Source organism: Ranitomeya imitator, chromosome 1 (genome assembly GCF_032444005.1).
Source record: "Ranitomeya imitator isolate aRanImi1 chromosome 1, aRanImi1.pri, whole genome shotgun sequence".
NCBI classification, from domain to species: domain Eukaryota; kingdom Metazoa; phylum Chordata; class Amphibia; order Anura; family Dendrobatidae; genus Ranitomeya; species Ranitomeya imitator.
In genome coordinates this window covers 3,130,651-3,155,369 of record NC_091282.1, presented here as the reverse complement: position 1 = coordinate 3,155,369, position 24,719 = coordinate 3,130,651, and the positions used below count along the sequence as shown (strand labels likewise).

The window sequence follows — 24,719 nt, the reverse complement described above, 5'->3', positions numbered from 1 at the left end:
AAGGGGATCATTCTCCTAGTTGTGACTGTGACAGGGAGATCGTTTTGTTTGTGACGGATGGAGGGAGATCGTTCTGCTGGTTGTGACGGATGTAGGGCATCGTTCTGCTGGTTGTGACTGATAAATTGAGATCGTCCTTCTGATTCTGACGGATGTAGAGATCGTTCTGGTTGTCATGGATGTAGAGAGATCGTTCTGCTGGTTGTGACGGATGTAGGGAGATTATCCTTCTGGTTGTGACTGATGTAGGGAGATGGTCCTTCTGGTTGTGACAGATGTAGGGAGATGGTCCTTCTGGTTGTGACAGATGTAGGGAGATGGTCCTTCTGGTTGTGATGGAAGTAGGGAAATCGTTCTTCTGGTTGTTACGGATGTAGGGAGATCATTCTTCTGGTTGTGAATGAAGTAGGGAAATCATTCTGGTTGTGACGGATGTAGGTGTAGATCGTTCTGCTGGTTGTGACGGGTTTAGAGAGATCGTTCTTCTGGTTGTGATGGATGTAGGGAGATCGTTTTGCTGGTTGTGACTGACGTGGGGAGATCGTTCTGCTGGTTGTGTCGGATGTAGGGAGATCATTCTGCTGGTTGTGACGGACGTAGGGAGATCGTTTTGCTGGTTGTGACTGACGTAGGGAGATCGATCAGCTGGTTGTGACTCATAGGGAGATTGTTTTGCTGGTTGTGTCGGATGTAGGGATATCGTTCTGCTGGTTGTCAGATGTAGGGAGGTCGTTCTGCTGGTTGTGACTGTCGTAGGGATATTGTTTTGCTGGTTGTGTCGGATGTAGGGAGATCGTTCTGCTGGTTGTGTCAGATGTAGGGAGATCGTTCTTCTGGTTGTGACGGATGTAGGGAGATGGTCCTTCTGGTTGTGACTGTCATAGGGAGATTGTTTTGCTGGTTGTGACTGACTTAGGGAGATCGATCAGCTGGTTGTGACTCATAGGGATATCGTTCTGCTGGTTGTGTCAGATGTAGGGAGATCGTTCTGCTGGTTGTGACTGTCGTAGGGAGATTGTTTTGCTGGTTGTGTCGGATGTAGGGATATCGTCCTGCTGGTTGTCAGATGTAGGGAGATCGTTCTGCTGGTTGTGACTGTCATAGGGAGATTGTGTTGCTGGTTGTGTCGGATGTAGGGATATCGTTCTGCTGGTTGTGACTGTCGTAGGGAGATTGTCCTTCTGGTTGTGACTGTCATAGTGAGATTGTTTTGTTGGTTGTGACTCACTTAGGGTGATCGATCAGCTGGTTGTGACTGTCATAGGGAGATTGTGTTGCTGGTTGTGTCAGATGTAGGGAGATCGTTCTGCTGGTTGTGACTGTCGTAGGGAGATTGTTTTGCTGGTTGTGTCGGATGTAGGGATATCGTCCTGCTGGTTGTCAGATGTAGGGAGATCGTTCTGCTGGTTGTGACTGTCGTAGGGAGATCGTTCTGCTGGTTGTGACTGTCGTAGGGAGATTGTTCTGCTGGTTGTGACTGTCTTAGGGAGATTGTCCTTCTGGTTGTGACTGTCATAGGGAGATTGTTTTGTTGGTTGTGACTGACTTAGGGAGATCGATCAGCTGGTTGTGACTCATAGGGAGATTGTTTTGCTGGTTGTGTCGGATGTAGGGATATCGTTCTGCTGGTTGTCAGATGGAGGGAGATCGTTCTGCTGGTTGTGACTGTCGTAGGGAGATTGTTCTGCTGGTTGTGACTGTCGTAGGGAGATCTTTCTGCTGGTTGTGACGGATGGATTGAGATCGTTCTGCTGGTTGTGACGGATGTAGGGCATCGTTCTGCTGGTTTTGACGGATGTAGGGCATCGTTCTCCTGGTTGTGACAGATAAATTGAGATTGTCCTACTGATTGTGACGGATGTAGAGATCGTTCTGGTTGTGATGGATGTAGAGAGATTGTTCTTCTGGTTGTGACGGATGTAGGGAGATGGTCCTTCTGGTTGTGACAGATGTAGGGAGATGGTCCTTCTGGTTGTTACGGATGTAGGGAGATGGTCCTTCTGGTTGTTATGGATGTGGGGAGATCATTCTTCTGGTTGTGAATGAAGTAGGGAAATCATTCTAATGGTTATGATGGATGTAGGTGTAGATCGTTCTGCTGGTTGTGACAGGTTTAGAGAGATCGTTCTGGTTGTGACGGATGTAGGGAGATCGTTTTGCTGGTTGTGACTGACGTGGGGAGATAGTTCTGCTGGTTGTGTCGGATGTAGGGAGATCATTCTGCTGGTTGAGTCGGATTTAGGGAGATTGTTCTGGTTGTGACTGACGTAGGGAGATCGTTCTGCTGGTTGTGTCGGATGTAGCGAGATCGTTCTGCTGGTTGTGACTGTCATAGGGAGATTGTGTTGCTGGTTGTGTCGGATGTAGGGATATCGTTCTGCTGGTTGTGTCAGATGTAGGGAGATCGTTCTGCTGGTTGTGACTGTCGTAGGGAGATTGTTTTGCTGGTTCACTGACGTTGGGAGATTGTTTTGCTGGATGCGACAGATGTAGGGAGATTGTTCAGCTGGTTGTTACTGACATAGGGAGACCGTTCTGCTAATTGTGTCTGATTAATTGAGATCGTTCTGCTGGTTGTGTCAGATTTAGGGAGATTGTTTTGCTGGTTGTGACTGACATGGGGAGATTGTTCTGCTGTTTGTATCGGATGTAGCGAGATCGTTCTGCTGGTTGTGACGGATGTAGAGATCGCTCTGCTGGTTGTGTCGGATGTAGGGAGATTGTTCTCCTGGTTGTGACTGACGTAGGGAGATCATTCTGCTGGTTGTGACGGATGTAGAGAGATTGTTCTGCTGGTTGTATCGGATGTAGCGAGATCGTTCTGCTGGTTGTGACGGATGTAGAGATCGTTCTGCTGGTTGTCAGATGGAGGGAGATCGTTCTGCTGTTTGTGACTGTCGTAGGGAGATTGTTTTGCTGGTTGTGTCGGATGTAGGGAGATCGTTCTGCTGGTTGAGTCGGATTTAGTGAGATTGTTCTCCTGGTTGTGACTGACGTAGGGAGATTGTTTTGCTGGTTCACTGACGTTGGGAGATTGTTTTGCTGGATGCGACAGATGTAGGGAGATTGTTCAGCTGGTTGTTACTGACATAGGGAGACCGTTCTGCTAATTGTGTCTGATTAATTGAGATCGTTCTGCTGGTTGTGTCAGATTTAGGGAGATTGTTTTGCTGGTTGTGACTGACATGGGGAGATCGTTCTGCTGTTTGTATCGGATGTAGCGAGATCGTTCTGCTGGTTGTGACGGATGTAGAGATCGCTCTGCTGGTTGTGTCGGATGTAGGGAGATTGTTCTCCTGGTTGTGACTGACGTAGGGAGATCATTCTGCTGGTTGTGACGGATGTAGAGAGATTGTTCTGCTGGTTGTATCGGATGTAGCGAGATCGTTCTGCTGGTTGTGACGGATGTAGAGATCGTTCTGCTGGTTGTCAGATGGAGGGAGATCGTTCTGCTGGTTGTGACTGTCGTAGGGAGATTGTTTTGCTGGTTGTGTCGGATGTAGGGAGATCGTTCTGCTGGTTGAGTCGGATTTAGTGAGATTGTTCTCCTGGTTGTGACTGACGTAGGGAGATAGTTCTGCTGGTTGTGACTGTCGTAGGGAGATTGTTTTGCTGGTTGTGTCGGATGTAGGGAGATCGTTCTGCTGGTTGAGTCGGATTTAGTGAGATTGTTCTCCTGGTTGTGACTGACGTAGGGAGATCATTCTGCTGGTTGTGTCAGATTTAGGGAGATCGTTCTGCTGTTTGTATCGGATGTAGCGAGATCGTTCTGCTGGTTGTGACGGATGTAGAGATCGTTCTGCTGGTTGTGTCGGATGTAGGGAGATTGTTCTCCTGGTTGTGACTGACGTAGGGAGATCATTCTGCTGGTTGTGACTGATGTAGCGAGATCGTTCTGCTGGTTGTGACTGTCGTAGGGAGATCGTTCTGCTGGTTGTGACTGTCGTAGGGAGATTGTCTTTCTGTTTATGACTGTCATAGGGAGATTGTTTTGCTGGTTGTGACTGACTTAGGGAGATCGATCAGCTGGTTGTGACTCATAGGGAGATTGTTTTGCTGGTTGTGTCGGATGTAGGGAGATCGTTCTGCTGGTTGTGACTGTCGTAGGGAGATTGTTTTGCTGGTTGTGACTGACATAGGGAGATCGTTCTGCTGTTTGTATCGGATGTAGCGAGATCGTTCTGCTGGTTGTGTCGGATGTAGGCAGATTGTTCTCCTGGTTGTGACTGACGTAGGGAGATCATTCTGCTGGTTGTGTCAGATTTAGGGAGATTGTTTTGCTGGTTGTGACTGACATAGGGAGATCATTCTGCTGTTTGTATCGGATGTAGGGAGATCATTCTGCTGTTTGTATCGGATGTAGCGAGATCGTTCTGCTGGTTGTGTCGGATGTAGGCAGATTGTTCTCCTGGTTGTGACTGACGTAGGGAGATCATTCTGCTGGTTGTGACTGACGTAGGGAGATCGTTTTGCTGGTTGTGACTGACGTAGGGAGATCGTTTTGCTGGTTGTGACTGACGTAGGGAGATCGTTCTGCTGGATGTGACGGATGTAGGGCATCGTTCTGCTGGTTGTGACTGTGACATAGGTAGATTTTTGTCCTGGCTGTAACATTGACATAGGTAGATTGTTCGCTCTCTTGGTTGTGACTGACGTAGAAGGGCTAGTCCCTTGGTTGTGACTGTGACACCAGTGTATCATTCTGCTGGTTGTGACTATAACATAAGGAACATTGTTTTCTTGGGTTTGATGTATAACAATAACTCTGGATGGGACAGTGATTCTGGAGAGGTTTTATTTTTTTCATCTGACCTATAGAGCATTCACTTGTGCTGTATGGTGACACTTCTGCTCAGGATAATTTTCAGAGTTTTGAAAATTACATGTTGGGATAATTTTCAATGCTGTGTGGGACTGACTGATCCAGATAGTGTGATATTGGAGTGCTAAAAGCTGAGCTCCTTTTGAAGGGAGAGTTCCTAGTTCTGATGTCCGAGACTCCCTGGATAAGAAAGGAAGATAACAAGAGGGATCATCACTAAAACCAACAAGGGTCACATAATAACATAGGACTTACAGTGATTCTGTTAACATTCTCCATCCAGAAGGTCTTGGCCTGATCCATCCGGTAGTCATATTCCTGTCGAGCATAAAATACAATAATCGGTTACATACACAAGCCGACTCTCCAGCCACGATGATCATGAGGATCCACTAATCACATCTGACCAGCTTGCAGCGCTAAGTACCTTACTGGGAGTGGGAATCTTTGGTAAGAAACCCTCCACCTGATAGTCCCTCTTACTAGAAGATTCTGTGACATTAGTCTCCTCCAATTGCGACCTCAGTTCTTCAAGAATTTCTTGACTGAAACCAGAATATAAAAGCATCAAATCTTCATTCTGTGGTCAGTTCAGTACACCTCTCTGCGCTCTCAGGTGGGTACAGTACACTCGCACATCTCTCCATCAGGTGGGTACAGTACACTCGCACATCTCTCCATCAGGTGGGTACAGTACACTCGCACATCTCTCCATCAGGTGGGTACAGTACACTCGCACATCTCTCCGCTCTCAGGTGGGTACAGTACACTCGCACATCTCTCCATCAGGTGGGTACAGTACACTCGCACATCTCTCCATCAGGTGGGTACAGTACACTCGCACATCTCTCCGCTCTCAGGTGGGTACAGTACACTCGCACATCTCTCCATCAGGTGGGTACAGTACACTCGCACATCTCTGCGCTCTCAGGTGGGTACAGTACACTCGCACACCTCTCCATCAGGTGGGTACAGTACACTCGCACATCTCTCCATCAGGTAGGTACAGTACACTCGCACATCTCTGCGCTCTCAGGTGGGTACAGTACACTCGCACAGCTCTCCATCAGGTGGGTACAGTACACTCGCACATCTCTGCGCTCTCAGGTGGGTACAGTACACTCGCACATCTCTCCATCAGGTAGGTACAGTACACTCGCACATCTCTCCATCAGGTGGGTACAGTACACTCGCACATCTCTGCGCTCTCAGGTGGGTACAGTACACTCGCACATCTCTCCATCAGGTAGGTACAGTACACTCGCACATCTCTCCATCAGGTGGGTACAGTACACTCGCACATCTCTGCGCTCTCAGGTGGGTACAGTACACTCGCACAGCTCTCCATCAGGTGGGTACAGTACACTCGCACATCTCTGCGCTCTCAGGTGGGTACAGTACACTCGCACATCTCTCCATCAGGTAGGTACAGTACACTCGCACATCTCTCCATCAGGTGGGTACAGTACACTCGCACATCTCTGCGCTCTCAGGTGGGTACAGTACACTCGCACATCTCTCCATCAGGTGGGTACAGTACACTCGCACATCTCTGCGCTCTCAGGTGGGTACAGTACACTCGCACAGCTCTCCATCAGGTGGGTACAGTACACTCGCACATCTCTGCGCTCTCAGGTGGGTACAGTACACTCGCACATCTCTCCATCAGGTAGGTACAGTACACTCGCACATCTCTCCATCAGGTGGGTACAGTACACTCGCACATCTCTGCGCTCTCAGGTGGGTACAGTACACTCGCACATCTCTCCATCAGGTAGGTACAGTACACTCGCACATCTCTCCATCAGGTGGGTACAGTACACTCGCACATCTCTGCGCTCTCAGGTGGGTACAGTACACTCGCACATCTCTCCATCAGGTGGGTACAGTACACTCGCACATCTCTGCGCTCTCAGGTGGGTACAGTACACTCGCACAGCTCTCCATCAGGTGGGTACAGTACACTCGCACATCTCTGCGCTCTCAGGTGGGTACAGTACACTCGCACATCTCTCCATCAGGTAGGTACAGTACACTCGCACATCTCTCCATCAGGTGGGTACAGTACACTCGCACATCTCTGCGCTCTCAGGTGGGTACAGTACACTCGCACATCTCTCCATCAGGTAGGTACAGTACACTCGCACATCTCTCCATCAGGTGGGTACAGTACACTCGCACATCTCTGCGCTCTCAGGTGGGTACAGTACACTCGCACAGCTCTCCATCAGGTGGGTACAGTACACTCGCACATCTCTGCGCTCTCAGGTGGGTACAGTACACTCGCACATCTCTCCATCAGGTAGGTACAGTACACTCGCACATCTCTCCATCAGGTGGGTACAGTACACTCGCACATCTCTGCGCTCTCAGGTGGGTACAGTACACTCGCACATCTCTCCATCAGGTGGGTACAGTACACTCGCACATCTCTGCGCTCTCAGGTGGGTACAGTACACTCGCACATCTCTCCATCAGGTAGGTACAGTACACTCGCACATCTCTCCATCAGGTGGGTACAGTACACTCGCACATCTCTCCGCTCTCAGGTGGGTACAGTACACTCGCACATCTCTCCATCAGGTAGGTACAGTACACTCGCACATCTCTGCGCTCTCAGGTGGGTACAGTACACTCGCACATCTCGTCCATCAGATGGGTACAGTACACTCGCACATCTCTGCTCTCCATCAGGAGGGTACAGTACACTCGCACATCTCTCCATCAGATGGTTACAGTACACTCGCACATCTCTCCGCTCTCAGGTAGGTATCGTAAACTCGCACATCTCTTCTCTCCATCAGGTGGGTACAGTACACTCGCATATCTCTCAGGTGGGTACAGCACACTCGCACATCTCTCCGCTCTCAGGTGGGTACAGTACACTCGCATATCTCTCAGGTGGGTACAGTACACTCACACATCTCTCCGCTCTCAGGTGGGTACAGTACACTCGCACATCTCTTCTCTCCATCAGGTGGGTACAGTACACTCGCACATCTCAGGTGGGTTCAGTACACTCGCACATCTCTCCATCAGGTATGTACAGTACACTCGCACATCTCTCCATCAGGTGGGTACAGTACACTCACACATCTCTCCGCTCTCAGGTGGGTACAGTACACTCGCACATCTCTCCATCAGGTAGGTACAGGACACTCGCACATTTCTCCATCAGGTAGGTACAGTACACTCGCACATCTCTCCATCAGGTAGGTACAGTACACTCGCACATCTCGTCCATCAGATGGGTACAGTACACTCGCACATCTCTGCTCTCCAGGCCACACACCCGCTCATACACGCTGCCACCACTCACCGAACACACGGGCGATGAGTCCCGGAAATATTACTACTACTGTCTGCCAATCATAAGGATCAACACTTTAAGGCTATGAATTGTTTAGAACATACAAGGTTCAACTTGTTAAAGTTTTATGCTTTAATACAAAAAGGTACAGTGCTTACAATAGAGAAAAATGTATAAAAATATGGTAATAAAAAGACATACAGGTATGCAAAACAGTTATATAATAAACAGGAGAAAACTTACAGAATAGCTAACTTTGTAGTCTGCTTCCTGCTCCCTGAGGGGGTGAATATGGACTGGAACACACCAGCTAGGCTGCCCCTTAATCTGTGAACACGATTCTATGTAGACAGGCCTGATTTATAGAGTCACCTTGGAGGTCAGATTTCTAAACCAGCCTCTCAGGTTAATATTGTTTTTTCATTGGCCCATGGCCACTCCACCAATGAATATATTATTTTCTCTGAAATTCTTCGTGTAAAGTTTCCAACAGATAGATAGTGTCAGGCTGTAATTGACATCTCTCTTCAAAAGAGCTAGAAAGTGTGAAATGTTTCCCCTTCTTCCTGGTTCCCAGCAGACCCCCTGTCGAGATTGGAGACAGTAGACTGCTTGCTCATGATACCATATGTTGTGGCCTTTGTGAGACCTGCAGTTTCAGGGCAGATGTTAAACTACTGCTGGTCACACATACAGTATAAACCAATACATATTTCACTACAAGTACACTCGCAGATTTCTTCTCTATCAGGTGGGTACACTACACTCGCACATCTCTCTGCTCTCAGGTGTGTACAGTACACTCGCACATCTCTCCATCAGGTAGGTACAGTACACTCGCACATCTCTCCTCTCCATCATGTAGGTACAGTACACTCGCACCTCTCCATCATGTAGGTACAGTACACTCGCACATCTCTCCATCAAGTGGGTACAGTACACTCGCACATCTCTCCATCAGGTGGGTACAGTACACTCGCACATCTTTTCTCTCCATCAGGTAGGTACAGTACACTCGCACATCTCTCTTCTCCATCAGGTAGGTACAGCACACTCGCACATCTCCATCAGGTGGGTACAGTACACTCGCACATCTCTCCATCAGATGGGTACTGTACTGTACCCATCTGATGGAGAGATGTGCGAGTGTACTGTACCCATCTGATGGAGAGATGTGCGAGTGTACTCTCGCACATCTCCATCAGGTGGGTACAGTACACTCGCACATCTCTCCATCAGATGGGTACAGTACACTCGCACATCTCTCTCAGGTGGGTACGGTATATTCGCACATCTCTCTGGTGGGTACAGGACACTCGTACATCTCTCTCAGGTGGGTACAGTACATTCGCACATCTCTATCAGGTGGGTACAGTACACACATCTCTCCTCTCCATCAGGTGGGTACAGTACACTTGCACATCTCTTCTCTCCAACAGTTGGGTACAGTACACTCGCACATCTCCCTCTCAGGTGGTACAGTACACTTGGAACTTGCACATCTCTCTCAGGTGGGTACAGTACACTCGCACATCTCTCTGGTGGGTACATTACACTCGCACATCTCTCCTCTCCATCAGGTGAGTACAGTACACTCGCACATCTCTTCTCTCCATCAGGTGGGTACAGTACACTCGCACATCTCTCTCAGGTGGTACAGTACACTCGCACATCTCTCTATCAGATGGGTACAGTACACTCGCACATCTCTCCATCAGGTGGTACAGTACACTCGCACATCTCTCAGGTGGGTACAGTACACTCGCACATCTCTCTCAGGTGGTACAGTACACTCGCACATCTCTCTATCAGGTGGTTACAGTACACTCGCACATCTCTCTCAGGTGGTACAGTACACTCGCACATCTCTCTCAGGTGGTACAGTACACTCGCACATCTCTCTGCTCTCAGGTGTGTACAGTACACTCGCACATCTCTCCATCAGGTAGGTACAGTACACTCGCACATCTCTCCTCTCCATCATGTAGGTACAGTACACTCGCACATCTCTCCATGAAGTGGGTACAGTACACTCGCACATCTCTCCATCAGGTGTGTACAGTACACTCGCACATCTCTCCATCAGGTGGGTACAGTACACTCGCACATCTTTTCTCTCCATCAGGTAGGTACAGTACACTCGCACATCTCTCCTCTCCATCAGGTAGGTACAGTACACTCGCACATCTCTCCTCTCCATCAGGTGGGTACAGTACACTCGCACATCTCCATCAGGTGGGTACAGTACACTCGCACATCTCTCCATCAGGTGGGTACAGTACACTCGCACATGTCTCCATCAGGTAGGTACAGTACACTCGCACATCTCTCCATCAGATGGGTACAGTACACTCGCACATCTCTCCATCAGATGGGTACAGTACACTCGCACATCTCCATCAGGTGGGTACAGTACACTCGCACATCTCTCCATCAGATGGGTACAGTACACTCGCACATCTCTCTCAGGTGGGTACGGTATATTCGCACATCTCTCTGGTGGGTACAGGACACTCGTACATCTCTCTCAGGTGGGTACAGTACATTCGCACATCTCTATCAGGTGGGTACAGTACACTCGCACATCTCTCTGGTGGGTACAGTACACTCGCACATCTCTCCTCTCCATCAGGTGAGTACAGTACACTCGCACATCTCTTCTCTCCATCAGGTGGGTACAGTACACTCGCACATCTCTTCTCTCCAACAGTTGGGTACAGTACACTCGCACATCTCCCTCTCAGGTGGTACAGTACACTTGCACATCTCTCAGGTGGGTACAGTACACTCGCACATCTCTCTGGTGGGTACAGTACACTCGCACATCTCTCCTCTTCATCAGGTGAGTACAGTACACTCGCACATCTCTCTCAGGTGGTACAGTACACTTGCACATCTCTCTCAGGTGGGTACAGTACACTCGCACATCTCTCTGGTGGGTACAGTACACTCGCACATCTCTCCTCTCCATCAGGTGGGTACAGTACACTCGCACATCTCTCCTCTCCATCAGGTGGGTACAGTACACTCGCACATCTCTCTCAGGTGGTACAGTACACTTGCACATCTCTCTCAGGTGGGTACAGTACACTCGCACATCTCTCTGGTGGGTACAGTACACTCGCACATCTCTCCTCTCCATCAGGTGAGTACAGTACACTCGCACATCTCTTCTCTCCATCAGGTGGGTACAGTACACTCGCACATCTCTCTCAGGTGGTACAGTACACTCGCACATCTCTCTCAGGTGGTACAGTACACTCGCACATCTCTCTATCAGGTGGTACAGTACACTCGCACATCTCTCTATCAGGTGGTTACAGTACACTCGCACATCTCTCTCAGGTGGTACAGTACACTCGCACATCTCTCTCTCAGATGGTACAGTACACTCGCACATCTATCAGGTGGTTACAGTACACTCGCACATCTCCTCTCCATCAGGTGGGTACAGTAAAACCATAAAACTGCAGCTTTTTAGTGTCTCTTGTATATACAAAGAGCCAATTGTCCTATCGTGTGCTGTAATGGGAAGCAGACCGAGAGGCTCCACACAGACTGCACTGCATCCGGATGTACAAGCGGGGGAGGGCACGGCGCGTGTGCACAGCTGCTGCGTACATATGTCAGTGCAAACTGTGCATGATGAGGGAGATAAAACTCTTAGGGCCCATATACAAGTGCTTCTCACAAAATTAAAATATAATAAAAAAGTGAATTTATTTCAGTTCTTCAATACAAAAAGTGAATCTCATATATTCTATAGTCATTACACACAGAGTGATATATTTCACGTATTTGTTTCTGTTTGCATTGTTGGGTCTGGTGTCTCATCTTCCTCTTGACAATACAGGGTTAAGGTCAGGCGATTTTGCTGCCACTCAAGCACAGTGATACTGCTGTCTGTAAACCAGGTATTGGTACTTTGGCAGTGTGGACAGGAGCAAAGTCCTGCTGAAGAATGACCTCCAAAAAGCTTGTCAGCAGAGTGAAGCATTAAGTGCTCTAAAATGTCCTGGTAGACGGCTGCACTGACTTTGGTCTTGATAAAACACAGTGGTCCTACATCAGCAGATGACATGGCTTCTCAAACCATCACTGATTGTGGAGACTTCACACGAGACCTCCAGCAGCTTGGATTGTGGCCTCTCCACTCTTCCTCCAGACTCTGGGACCTTGATTTCCAAATGAGATGCCAAAATTACTTTCATCTGAAAACACCTTGGACCACTGACAACAGTCCGGTTCTTTCTCTCCTTGGCCCAGGTAAGACCCTTCTGGTGTTGTCTATTGGTCATGATGAGTGGTTGACACAAGGAATGTGATACTTGTAGCCCATGTCCTGGATACGTCTGTGTGTGGTGGTCTTGAAGCAATGACTCCAGCAGCAGTCCACTGCTTCAGAATCTCCCCCACATTTTTGAATGGCCTTTTCTTAGCAATCCTTTCCAGGCTGCGGTTATCTCGGCTGCTTGTGCACCTTTTTCTACCACACTTTTTCCTTCCACTCCACTTTCCATTTATCTGCTTAGATACAGCACTGTGTGAACATCCGCCTTCTTTAGTAATGATCTTTTGTGGCTTCCCCTCGTGGAGTGTGTCAGTGACGCCTTCTGGACATGTCAGGTCAGCAGTCTTCCCCATGATTGTGGAGCTACTGAAACAGACTAATGACCTTTATAAACATTTAGGAGCCTTTACAAGTGTTTTTTGTTAATTATTCTAATTTACGAAGATAATGACTTTTGGGTTTTCATTGGCTGTCAGCTATAATCATCAACATTAACAGAAATAAACACGTGAAATAGATCACTCTGTGTAATGACTATAGAATGAGTTTCACTTTTTGATGATATACAAATTTTGTGAAAAGCGCCTGTATCTGTGGTTGACGTACACTAGCGTTCCAAAGTTTAGGGTCACTTAGAAATTTCCTTATTTTTGAAAGAAAAGCACAGTTCTTTCCAATGAAGCTAACATTAAATGATTCAGAAATACACTCTATACATTGTTAATGTTAATGTGGTAAATGACTATTCTAGCTGCAAACGTCTGGTTTGCAATGCAATATCTTCATAACAACCATCACTCCTTATGGTACTTTGTGTTTGCTAACTGTGTAAGAAGGCTAATGGATGGTTCGAATACCCTTGTGCAAGTATGTTAGCACAGCTGAAAACAGTTTGGCTGATTAGAGAACCTATAAACCTGATCTTCCTTTGAGCTAGTTAAGAATCTGGAGCATTACATTTGTTGGTTCCATTAAACTCTCAAAATGGCCGAAAAAAAGAACTTTCATGTGAAACTCAACAGTCTATTCTTGTTCTTAGAAATTAAGGCTATTCTATGCGAGAAATTGCCAAGAAACTGAAGATTTCCTTCAAAGGTGTGTACTACTCCCTTCAGAGGAGAGCACAATGAGGCTCTAACCAGAGTAGAAGAAGTGTGAGTCCGCGCTGCACAACTGAGCAACAAGACAAGTACAATAGAGTCTATAGTTTGAGAAATTGACGCCTCACAGGTCCTCAACTGGCAGCTTCATTAAATAGTACACGCTAAACGCCAGTGTCAACGTCTACAGTGAAGAGGCGCTTCCGGGATGCTGGCCTTCAGGGCAAAGTGGCAAAGAAAAAAGCCACATCTGAGACTGGCTAATAAAAGGAAAAGATTAATATGGGCAAAAGAACAAAGACATTGGACAGAGGAAGATTGGAAGAAAGTGTTATGGACAGACGAATCCAAGCTTGCGGTGTTTGAATCACACAGAAGAACATTTGTGAGACGCAGAACAACTGAAAAGATGCTGGAAGAGAGTGACGCCATCTGTCAAGCATGGTGGGGGTAATGTGATGGTCGGGGGTTACTTTGGTGCTGGTAAAGTGGGAGAGCTGCAAAAGGTAAAAGGGATTTTGAATAAGGAAGGCTATCACTCCATTTTGTAACGCCATGCCATGCCCTGTGGACAGCGCTTGATTGGAGCCAATTTCATCCTACGACAGGACAATGACCCAAAGCCACCTCCAAATTATACAAGAACTATTTAGGGAAGAAGCCGGCAGCTGGTATCTATCTGTAATGGAGTGGCCAGATCAGTCACCAGATCTCAGCCCCATTGAGCTGTTGTGAGAGCAGCTTGACGGTATGGTGCGCAAAAAGTGCCCATCAACCAAACCAACTTGTGGGGTGCTTCTGAAACCATGGGGGGAAATTTCTCCAGATGACCTCAGCAAATTAACTGCTAGGATGCCAAAGGTCTGCAATGCTGGGATTGCTGCAAAGGAGCATTCTGTGACGAAAGTAATGTTTGAAGGAGAAAATTATTATTTCAAATAAAAATCTTTTTTTCAAACCTCGTCAATGTCTGGACTAGATTTTACATTCATTTGGCAACTCATCTGATTAATAAAAGTATGAGTTTTCATGGAAAACACAAAATTGTCTGGGTGACCCTAAACTTTGGAACCGTAGTGTATATTACAGGAGGAGCAGCGCACGATGACAGCGCACACCTCTGATACAGGAATGGGGTATATTACAGGAGGAGCGCACGATGACATCACACCTCTGATACAGGGACGGGGTATATTACAGGAGGAGCAGCGCACGACGACATCGCACATCTCTGATACAGGAATGGGGTATATTACAGGAGGAGCGCACGATGACATCACACCTCTCATACAGGGACGGGGTATATTACAGGAGGAGCGCACGATGACAGCGCACACCTCTGATACAGGGACAGGGTATATTACAGGAGGAGCGCACGATGACATCGCACCTCTGATACAGGGACGGGGTATATTACAGGAGGAGCGCACGATGACATCACACCTCTGATACAGGGACGGGGTATATTACAGAAGGAATGCACGATGACATCACACCTCTGATACAGGAATGGGGTATATTACAGGTGGCGCACATGATGACATCACACCTCAAACAGGGATGGGGTATATTACAGGAGGAGTGCACGATGACATCACACCACTGATTCAGGGATGGGGTATATTCCAGGAGGAGCGCACGATGACAGCGCACACCTCTGATACAGGAATGGGGTATATTACAGGAGGAGCACACGATGACATCACACCTCTGATACAGGAACGGGGTATATTACAGGAGGAGCACACGATGACATCACACCTCTGATACAGGGACGGGGGTATATTACAGGAGGAGCGCACGATGACAGCGCACACCTCTGATACAGGAATGGGGTATATTACAGGAGGAGCACACGATGACATCACACCTCTGATACAGGAACGGGGTATATTACAGGAGGAGCACACGATGACATCACACCTCTGATACAGGGACGGGGGTATATTACAGGAGGAGCGCACGATGACAGCGCACACCTCTGATACAGGAATGGGGTATATTACAGGAGGAGCACATGATGACATCACACCTCTTATACAGGGACAGGGTATATTACAGGAGGAGCACATGATGACATCACACCTCTTATACAGGGACAGGGTATATTACAGGAGGAGCGCACGATGACATCGCACATCTCTGATACAGGGACGGGGTACATTACAGGAGGAGCACACGATAACATCACACCTCTGATACAAGGACGGGGTATATAACAGGAGGAGCGCACGATGACAGCGCACACCTCTGATACAGGAATGGGGTAACATAGTTAGTAAGGCTGAAAAAAGACATTTGTCCATCCAGTTCAGCCTATATTCCATCATAATAAATCCCCAGATCTACGTCCTTCTACAGAACCTAATAATTGTATGATACAATATTGTTCTGCTCCAGGAAGACATCCAGGCCTCTCTTCAACCCCTCGACTGAGTTCGCCATCACCACCTCCTCAGGCAAGCAATTCCAGATTCTCACTGCCCTAACAGTAAATAATCCTCTTCTATGTTGGTGGAAAAACCTTCTCTCCTCCAGACGCAAAGAATGCCCCCTTGTGCCCGTCACCTTCCTTGGTATAAACAGATCCTCAGCGAGATATTTGTATTGTCCCCTTATATACTTATACATGGTTATTAGATCGCCCCTCAGTCGTCTTTTTTCTAGACTAAATAATCCTAATTTCGCTAATATATCTGGGTATTGTAGTTCTCCCATCCCCTTTTATTAATTTTGTTGCCCTCCTTTGTACTCTCTCTAGTTCCATTATATCCTTCCTGAGCACCGGTGCCCAAAACTGGACACAGTACTCCATGTGCAGTCTAACTAGGGATTTGTACAGAGGCAGGATTGTCATGATCTGTACTTTTGCCCTGTCCTGTATTTGAATAATATGCCATTTGAAGTATGTAACTGTTCTCTGGTTTCTATTAGCTGTAATTCATGTATTTTCTTGGCTGGGAGTTCACCTGTAACAATGTCTCCTTCCCCCAATACTTGCAGCCCTCAGCAGGCTTTGCTTTGTCAACATCACTAGTGGAGGAATAGCCATTCTTCCTCACAGCAGGTGGCTAGTCAAATGTACATACTACATAGATTAAAGGTACCGTCACACTTAGCGACGCTGCAGCGATACCAACAACGATCCGGGTCGCTGCAGCGTCGCTGTTTGGTCGCTGGAGAGCTGTCACACAGACAGCTCTCCAGCGACCAACGATCCCGAGGTCCCCGGTAACCAGGGTAAACATCGGGTAACTAAGCGCAGGGCCGCGCTTAGTAACCCGCTGTTTACCCTGGTTACCAGCGTAAAAAAACAAACAGTACATACTTACATTCAGCTGTCTGTCCCTTGCCGTCTGGTTCCTGCACTGACTGCTGGCCGTAAAGTGAAAGTGAAAGCACAGCGGTGAGTCACACAGCGGTGAGTCACCGCTGTGGCTGTGCTCTGCTTTCACTTTACGGCCAGCAGTCAGTGCAGGAACCAGACGGCAAGGGACAGACAGCTGAATGTAAGTATGTACTGTTTGTTTTTTTACGCTGGTAACCAGGGTAAACAGCGGGTTACTAAGCGCGGCCCTGCGCTTAGTTACCCGATGTTTACCCTGGTTACCAGTGAAGACATCGCTGAATCGGTGTCACACACGCCGATTCAGCGATGTCTACGGGGAGTCCAGCGACGAAATAAAGTTCTGGACTTTCTTCCCCGACCAGCGATCTCCCAGCAGGGGCCTGATCGCTGCTGCCTGTCACACTGGACGATATAGCTAGCGAGGACGCTGCAACGTCACGGATCGCTAGCGATATTGTCTAGTGTGACAGTACCTTTAGTGGAGCCCACCAGTCTAGAATCTTCTGGTGGACCCAACCATTGAATAGAAGGTGTAACCCCTACCCCCTTCATGGGCGGATCCCAGGAGCTCAGACAATCCATTCTTATTTTGAGATCAGATGTGAGTTGATCCTTGAAGGAGAAGGAGTGGGGATTCTTAGCTGAGGCAAGACCCCACGCCCATCTAGGACTGTGGAAGCGAACGGGGCGAGACTTGAGCTGAGGACATATCTCGTCGTTCGTGAGATTGTTTTGGGATCCCTTGGACTAATTGTGGACTATTGCTTTGTTACCTGGCACAAGGATTATCGGGAGGTGCCCCCGAACCTGATCCCTTGGACTAATTGTGGACTATTGCTTTGTTACCTGGCACAAGGATTATCGGGAGGTGCCCCCGAACCTGTTCCATTGGACTAATTGTGGACTCTGTAGATCTACCTGCATGTGTTGTTCCAGCGTTCTTGATAATAAATCTGTTGAATCATCCCTTGGCCTGTTGTCCCTTCTTGCTCTGCCGTACACCCCGTCACAAACTGGTGGCAGCAGTGGGACCAGAGCAGAAGGAATGGAGGACAAAGGCCCATCAACATCGGGAACCAGCACCGCAGAGTACAAGAACTGGACTGCGGTGAACCTACAAACAAAGGCCCGTGAACTGGGAGTCAGCTACAAGGGACTCTCCAAGGAGCAGCTCATTGAGGCTTTGGAAGGAGTTCGCCTGCAAGATGACGCTGAGGAAGGATCCTCACAGCAAATGGAGGAAAGACTGCAGCCGGAGGTAAATGCCCAAAGGAGTCAGTGGGTTGTGTGGTACGAGGAGTTGGCATTGCTGGGAGAAGAGGCCACCATGGACGATAAGAGGGAGGCCATTCACAGAGCTCAGGAGAGGGAGGCCATTCACAGAGCCGAGGAGAGGGAGAGGGAGGCCATTCACAGAGCCGAGGACAGAGCTCATGAGATGGCATTGCTGGAGAGGCCGATCGCTTTGGAAGCAGCTAGAAGCTCCAGACAGACTCTAAGGCTACGTTCACATTAGCGTTGCGCCGCCGTGCGTCGGCGACGCAACGCGCGACGCACGCTAAAACGCGCGTTTTGCGACGCGTGCGTCGTTTTCCGACGAAAATCGGACACACAGAAAATGCTACATGTAGCGTTTTCTTGCGTCCGACGCTAGCGTCGGAAACGACGCACGTGGCGAAAGACGCCACCAAAACGACGCACGCGTCCCCTATGTTAAACATAGGGGCGCGTCGCCGCTGCGTCGCCGCTGCGTCGCCGGCGCAACAGCGACGCACATTGGCGGAACGCCAATGTGAACGTAGCCTAACCCCAGCACCCACCATGAGGGAACTCCCCAGAGTGTCCCGCAAAGACTTCAAGCCTTTTAATGAGGCTGCAGGCGACATTGAGGGCTTCTTCCAGGACTTTGAGCATCAGTGTCGATTAATGGAAGTCCCGGAAAGGGAGCGAGTCCGACATCTGGTGGGCTCTTAGAGGGTGGAGCTGCCGCAGCCTATAGAGCTATGGACCCTCGGGGAAACTGTGAGTATGCGGAGATTAAACAGACTATTCTAGAACATTATGCTGTTACCCCAGACACTTACAGGACTCAGTTCCGTACTTTAGCCTGCGATGAGGAAGTGTCTTTCAAGATGTATGCCCACAGACTCAAACAAATATGTCATTGCTGGCTGGAGGCAGAGGAGGCCTTAACCTGGGAGACCTTCCTCCAGGTTATCCTAAAAGAGCAGTTTAACTTCAAGTGCCCTGCTGAGATCCGGGAATGGGTGCGTGAGAGGAGACCAGCCACTGTGGAGGAAGCTGCAGCTCTAGCTGATGAGGCTCTCACCATCAAGCCTCAGTGGAAAAAAATACTATTCAGTGAGAAAAAAAACTACCAGCCCCCCAACGCTGGCGGCCCCTGGTCCTTCGGCCTCCAATATTTACCATCCCACTAGACCATCAACTCATGGTGACCTTCGTGTGACTGTGCCCCGCACTACTCCTGCTCCACCTTTGGGAATACGACGTGGAGGAAGAATCCCAGAGCGCAGATGTTATGGATGTGGGCAGCCTGGGCATCTGCAATTCCAATGTCCAGGTGTTCGGAGGCAGAACAGCTACAGACCGCCTTTGCCTGTTCATTATCTACAGACCCACTCACCAGGAGTGGAGCTGGATTCAGTCCCTGATGACTTGCCAAGTGACTCTGATATCCTGGCTCCCCTACCAGGAGTCTATGGGGTGCGAGCCCCAGCCACCTGTTCTTCTGATCTTCATCACAAACATCTACAGGAGGTTGTGCTGGATGGCCAAAAAGTTGTTGGCTTCCGTGACACTGGGGCTTTCCTCACCATAGCCGATCCCCGAGTAATTCAACCAGAAGCAATTCAAAAGGGACCAGGAATTGCCATTGAATTGGCTGGAGGCACCCAGAGATATATTCCAAGAGCGAGTGTGACCCTGGATTATGGCTTTGGGGCCAAACAATGCATGGTCGGTGTGATGAGCGGCCTCCCTGCAGATGTTCTTCTGGGAAATGATGTGGGATATCTTCATTGCAACTTTGTCGGTGCGGTAACCAGAAGTCAAGCCAAGAGAGCAGCGGATGTGGACGTGTACAACCCATCCATGGAAATGAGGCCACCAGAACTGCCGTCACAGCCGGTGAGTGATTCTTCTTGTGGGGATAATATGAATGTTACTTGGGATAAAGTTCAGTTTAGACAAGAGGTAGAGACTGACCCCACCCTTGCTAGTTTTAGAGCTCGAGCTGAGATAGGGCAGCTAGGGGAGAACGGGGAAAGAATTATCAGAGAAAATGGACTTCTATATCGGGTTACCAATGCCGACTCCCTAGATAAGCCCTGGACTTATAGCAAACAGCTGATTGTTCCTCAGAAGTACAGAATTCCCCTATTACACCTTGCTCATGACATTCCTACGGCCGGCCATCAAGGCAAATCTCGCACGGAGAGACAATTGACTCAAACTTTCCATTGGCCGGGGATTTCCCAAGCTGTAGCGCATTTCTGCCGAACTTGTGACATATGTCAGCGTAGAGGGCGACCCGGAGATCACCCAAAGGCACCCCTGCAACCGCTGCCTATAATAGAAGAACCCTTTCAAAGAGTAGCTGTCGATATCATTGGACCTCTGGAAAGTAAATCTGGAAAGCAGTACATTCTCACTGTTGTGGATTATGCCACCCAATATCCAGAAGCTGTGGCCTTGTCAAGTATCTCCGCAGCCAAGGTGGCCGAGGCCTTGGTTACCATTTTTACCAGAGTAGGATTCCCCAGTGAGATCTTGTCAGACCAAGGCTCCCAGTTCATGTCAGAGCTGGTCCAGTGCCTGTGGCGCACTTGTGGAGTACGAGCAATCCGAACGACCCCGTATCATCCCCAAACAAATGGACTTTGTGAACGATTCAATGGCACTCTGAAGAATATGCTAAGGGCCTTCACTGACAGAGATTCAGACTGGGAGAAGTACCTACCCCATCTCTTGTTTGCCTATCGGGAAGTTCCCCAGGAGTCCACTGGGTTTTCCCCCTTTGAACTACTCTATAGAAGAAAGGTCCGAGGACCCTTAACCCTGCTCAAGGAATACTGGGAGGGGCAAGTTGAAGATACAGGAGCCCCTGTTGTCCCTTATGTCCTAAAGTTGCGAGAAACCCTGGCTCAACTTGCTAGTTTTGCCCAGAGTCATGTGCGGATGGCTCAAACCAGACAGAAGACATGGTATGACCGTAAAGCAGCTTTATCGGGAGTTTGTAGAAGGACAACAGGTCTTAATGATTGTTCCCCACCGGCAGAATAAACTGCAGACCACATGGGAGGGTCCCTTCCGGGTTCTCAGAAAACTAAATGACACCAATTATCTTCTTGCTTTAGATGATCAGGGGCTAAGACAAAAGACTGTCCATGTGAATATGATTAAGGAGTACCATGACCGGAACATTCCAGTGATAGCAAGCTGTCGGCTGGCTTCAGAAGATGGTCAAGAGGATGAGGACTCCCTACCTGATCTCGTGGAAGCAGCGAGAGCCCCATCCACTGTGGAACAGGTTCCACTGGGAGATCACCTGGATTGCTTACAGAAAAAACAGATGCTGGGAGTGCTTCAACAGAGACAGGCTGCTTTCTCATCCCAACCAGGTCGAACCACCATCACCCAACATCATGTGGACACTCAGGGTATCCGTCCCATACAACAGGCTCCTTACCGGGTACCTGAATCAGTTCGACACACCATGCAGCACGAACTGGAGGAGATGATACAGCTTGGAGTAATCCAGGCCTCCCATAGCCCTTGGGCCTCTCCTGTGGTGTTAGTACCCAAGAAGGATGGGAGTACTCGGTTTTGTGTGGACTATCGACGACTAAACGACCATACAGTCAGTGATCCTTACCCAATGCCCCGTACTGACGAGCTTCTAGACCGCCTGGCTGGGTCCCGATATGTCACTACCTTGGATCTCAGTAAGGGATACTGGCAAATCCCTCTGAAGGAGGAAGGGAGAGAACGGTCCGCTTTTATAACCCCATTTGGTCTGTATGAATTTCTAAACATGCCCTTTGGAATGAAAACTGCCCCTGCAACATTCCAGAGAATGGTGGACCAGATCCTCCAGGGATGTGGTGACTTTGCTTGTGCCTACTTGGATGATATCGCCATCTTCAGCCAGACGTGGGAGGAACATCTGAACCAAGTAGCCGTTATTCTTGACCTGCTTCTTGCAGCAGGCCTAACCATTCGATCAGATAAATGCCAATTGGGGATGGGTGAAGTCCAGTACCTAGGGCATAGAGTGGGAGGAGGGAAGCTCCGTCCTGAGCCTGCCAAAATCCAGGCTATTAGAGACTGGCCTGTACCCCAAACTAAGAAACAGGTTATGGCTTTTTTGGGCACTGCCGGTTATTACCGAAAATTTGTTTCTCATTTCAGCACTGTGGCCAAGCCTCTTACTGACCTGACCAAGAAAACGATGCCTCGGCTGGTGATCTGGACTCCAGCCTGTGATGAGGCTTTTAACCGGCTGAAGGATGCTCTGGTCTGCGACCCTGTTCTGGCTGCTCCAGACTACAAGAGGAGATTCATTGTGCAGACGGACGCCTCTGCTTATGGACTGGGAGCTGTACTCAGCCAGGTGAATGCAGCTGGGGACGAGCACCCCATTGCCTACCTCAGCCGGAAATTGCTGGACCGAGAAGTGGCCTATGCAACTGTTGAAAAAGAATGTCTGGCTGTAGTGTGGGCCCTCAGGAAACTAAGACCGTATCTGTATGGACGAGAATTCACTGTGGTTACTGATCACAATCCCCTCATCTGGCTGAACAGAGTCTTAGGGGAAAATGGACGCTTCCTACGATGGAGCCTGGCTCTGCAGCCCTATAACTTTACCATACAGTATAGAAGAGGCAGCCAACACCAAAATGCAGATGGACTGTCCAGGCAAGAGGAGCCCTGAGTCCGGTCAGCCATGCCTGTGTGTACTTAACCAGCGACCTGTAGAGGTCCCTAGTACGTACACAAATTGGGAGGGGAAGGGATTGTCATGATCTGTACTTTTGCCCTGCCCTGTATTTGAATAATATGCCATTTGAAGTATGTAACTGTTCTCTGGTTTCTATTAGCTGTAATTCATGTATTTTCTTGGCTGGGAGTTCACCTGTAACAATGTCTCCTTCCCCCAATACTTGCAGCCCTCAGCAGGCTTTGCTTTGTCAACATCACTAGTGGAGGAATAGCCATTCTTCCTCACAGCAGGTGGCTAGACAAATGTACATACTACATAGATTAAGTGGAGCCCACCAGTCTAGAATCTTCTGGTGGACCCAACCATTGAATAGAAGGTGTGACCCCTACCTCCCTTCATGGGCGGATCCCAGGAACTCAGACAATCCATTCTTATTTTTGAGATCAGATGTGAGTTGATCCTTGAAGGAGAAGGAGTGGGGATTCTTAGCTGAGGCAAGACCCCACGCCCATCTAGGACTGTGGAAGCGAACGGGGCGAGACTTGAGCTGAGGACATAACTCGTCGTTCGTGAGATTGTTTTGGGATCCCTTGGACTAATTGTGGACTATTGCTTTGTTACCTGGCACAAGGATTATCGGGAGGTGTCCCCGAACCTGTTCCATTGGACTAATTGTGGACTCTGTAGATCTACCTGCATGTGTTGTTCCAGCGTTCTTGATAATAAATCTGTTGAATCATCCCTTGGCCTGTTGTCCCTTCTTGCTCTGCCGTACACCCCGTCACAAGTATAATGCTCTCATCATGTGTATCCAGACCTCTCTTAATGCACCCCATGATCCTGTTTGCCTTGGCAGCTGCTGCCTGGCACTGGCTGCTCCAGGTAAGTTTATCATTAACTAGGATCCCCAAGTCCTTCTCCCTGTCAGATTTACCCAGTGGTTTCCCGTTCAGTGTGTAATGGTGATATTGATTCCTTCTTCCCATGTGTATAACCTTACATTTATCATTGTTAAACCTCATCTGCCACCTTTCAGCCCAAGTTTCCAACTTATCCAGATCCATCTGTAGCAGAATACTATCTTCTCTTGTATTAACTGCTTTACATAGTTTTGTATCATCTGCAAATATCGATATTTTACTGTGTAAATCTTCTACCAGATCATTAATGAATATGTTGAAGAGAACAGGTCCCAATACTGACCCCTGCGGTACCCCACTGGTCACAGCGACCCAGTTAGAGACTATACCATTTATAACCACCCTCTGCTTTCTATCACTAAGCCAGTTACTAACCCATTTACACACATTTTCCCCCAGACCAAGCATTCTCATTTTGTGTACCAACCTCTTGTGCGGCACGGTATCAAACGCTTTGGAAAAATCGAGATATACCAGGTCCAATGACTCACCGTGGTCCAGCCTATAGCTTACCTCTTCATAAAAACTGATTAGATTGGTTTGACAGGAGCGATTTCTCATAAACCCATGCTGATATGGAGTTAAACAGTTATTCTCATTGAGATAATCCAGAATAACATCCCTCAGAAACCCTTCAAATATTTTACCAACAATAGAGGTTAGACTTACTGGCCTATAATTTCCAGGTTCACTTTTAGAGCCCTTTTTGAATATTGGCACCACATTTGCTATGCGCCAGTCCTGCAGAACAGACCCCGTCGCTATAGAGTCCCTAAAAATAAGAAATAATGGTTTATCTATTACATTACTTAGTTCTCTTAGTACTCGTGGGTGTATGCCATCCGGACCCGGAGATTTATCTATTTTAATCTTATTTAGCCGGTTTCGCACCTCTTCTTGGGTTAGATTGGTGACCCTTAATATAGGGTTTTCATTGTTTCTTGGGATTTCACCTAGCATTTCAT

General features: G+C 48.4%; 1 protein-coding gene across 1 annotated transcript in view; it reads right to left on the bottom strand.

Moving 5' to 3' along the window:
- Positions 1–4,781: 4,781 nt before the first annotated feature.
- The window catches only part of SPAG8 (sperm associated antigen 8), a 44,090-nt gene continuing 24,152 nt past the window's right edge, over positions 4,782–24,719 (bottom strand). Inside the window, exons 5-7 of the mRNA XM_069745457.1 lie at positions 5,250–5,367; positions 5,078–5,140; positions 4,782–5,002 (exon numbers count right to left, since the gene is read on the bottom strand). Coding sequence (XP_069601558.1) covers positions 4,880–5,002; positions 5,078–5,140; positions 5,250–5,367 — 304 coding nt within the window. The 3' untranslated portion in view covers positions 4,782–4,879. The remainder of the gene's footprint in view (positions 5,003–5,077; positions 5,141–5,249; positions 5,368–24,719) is intronic.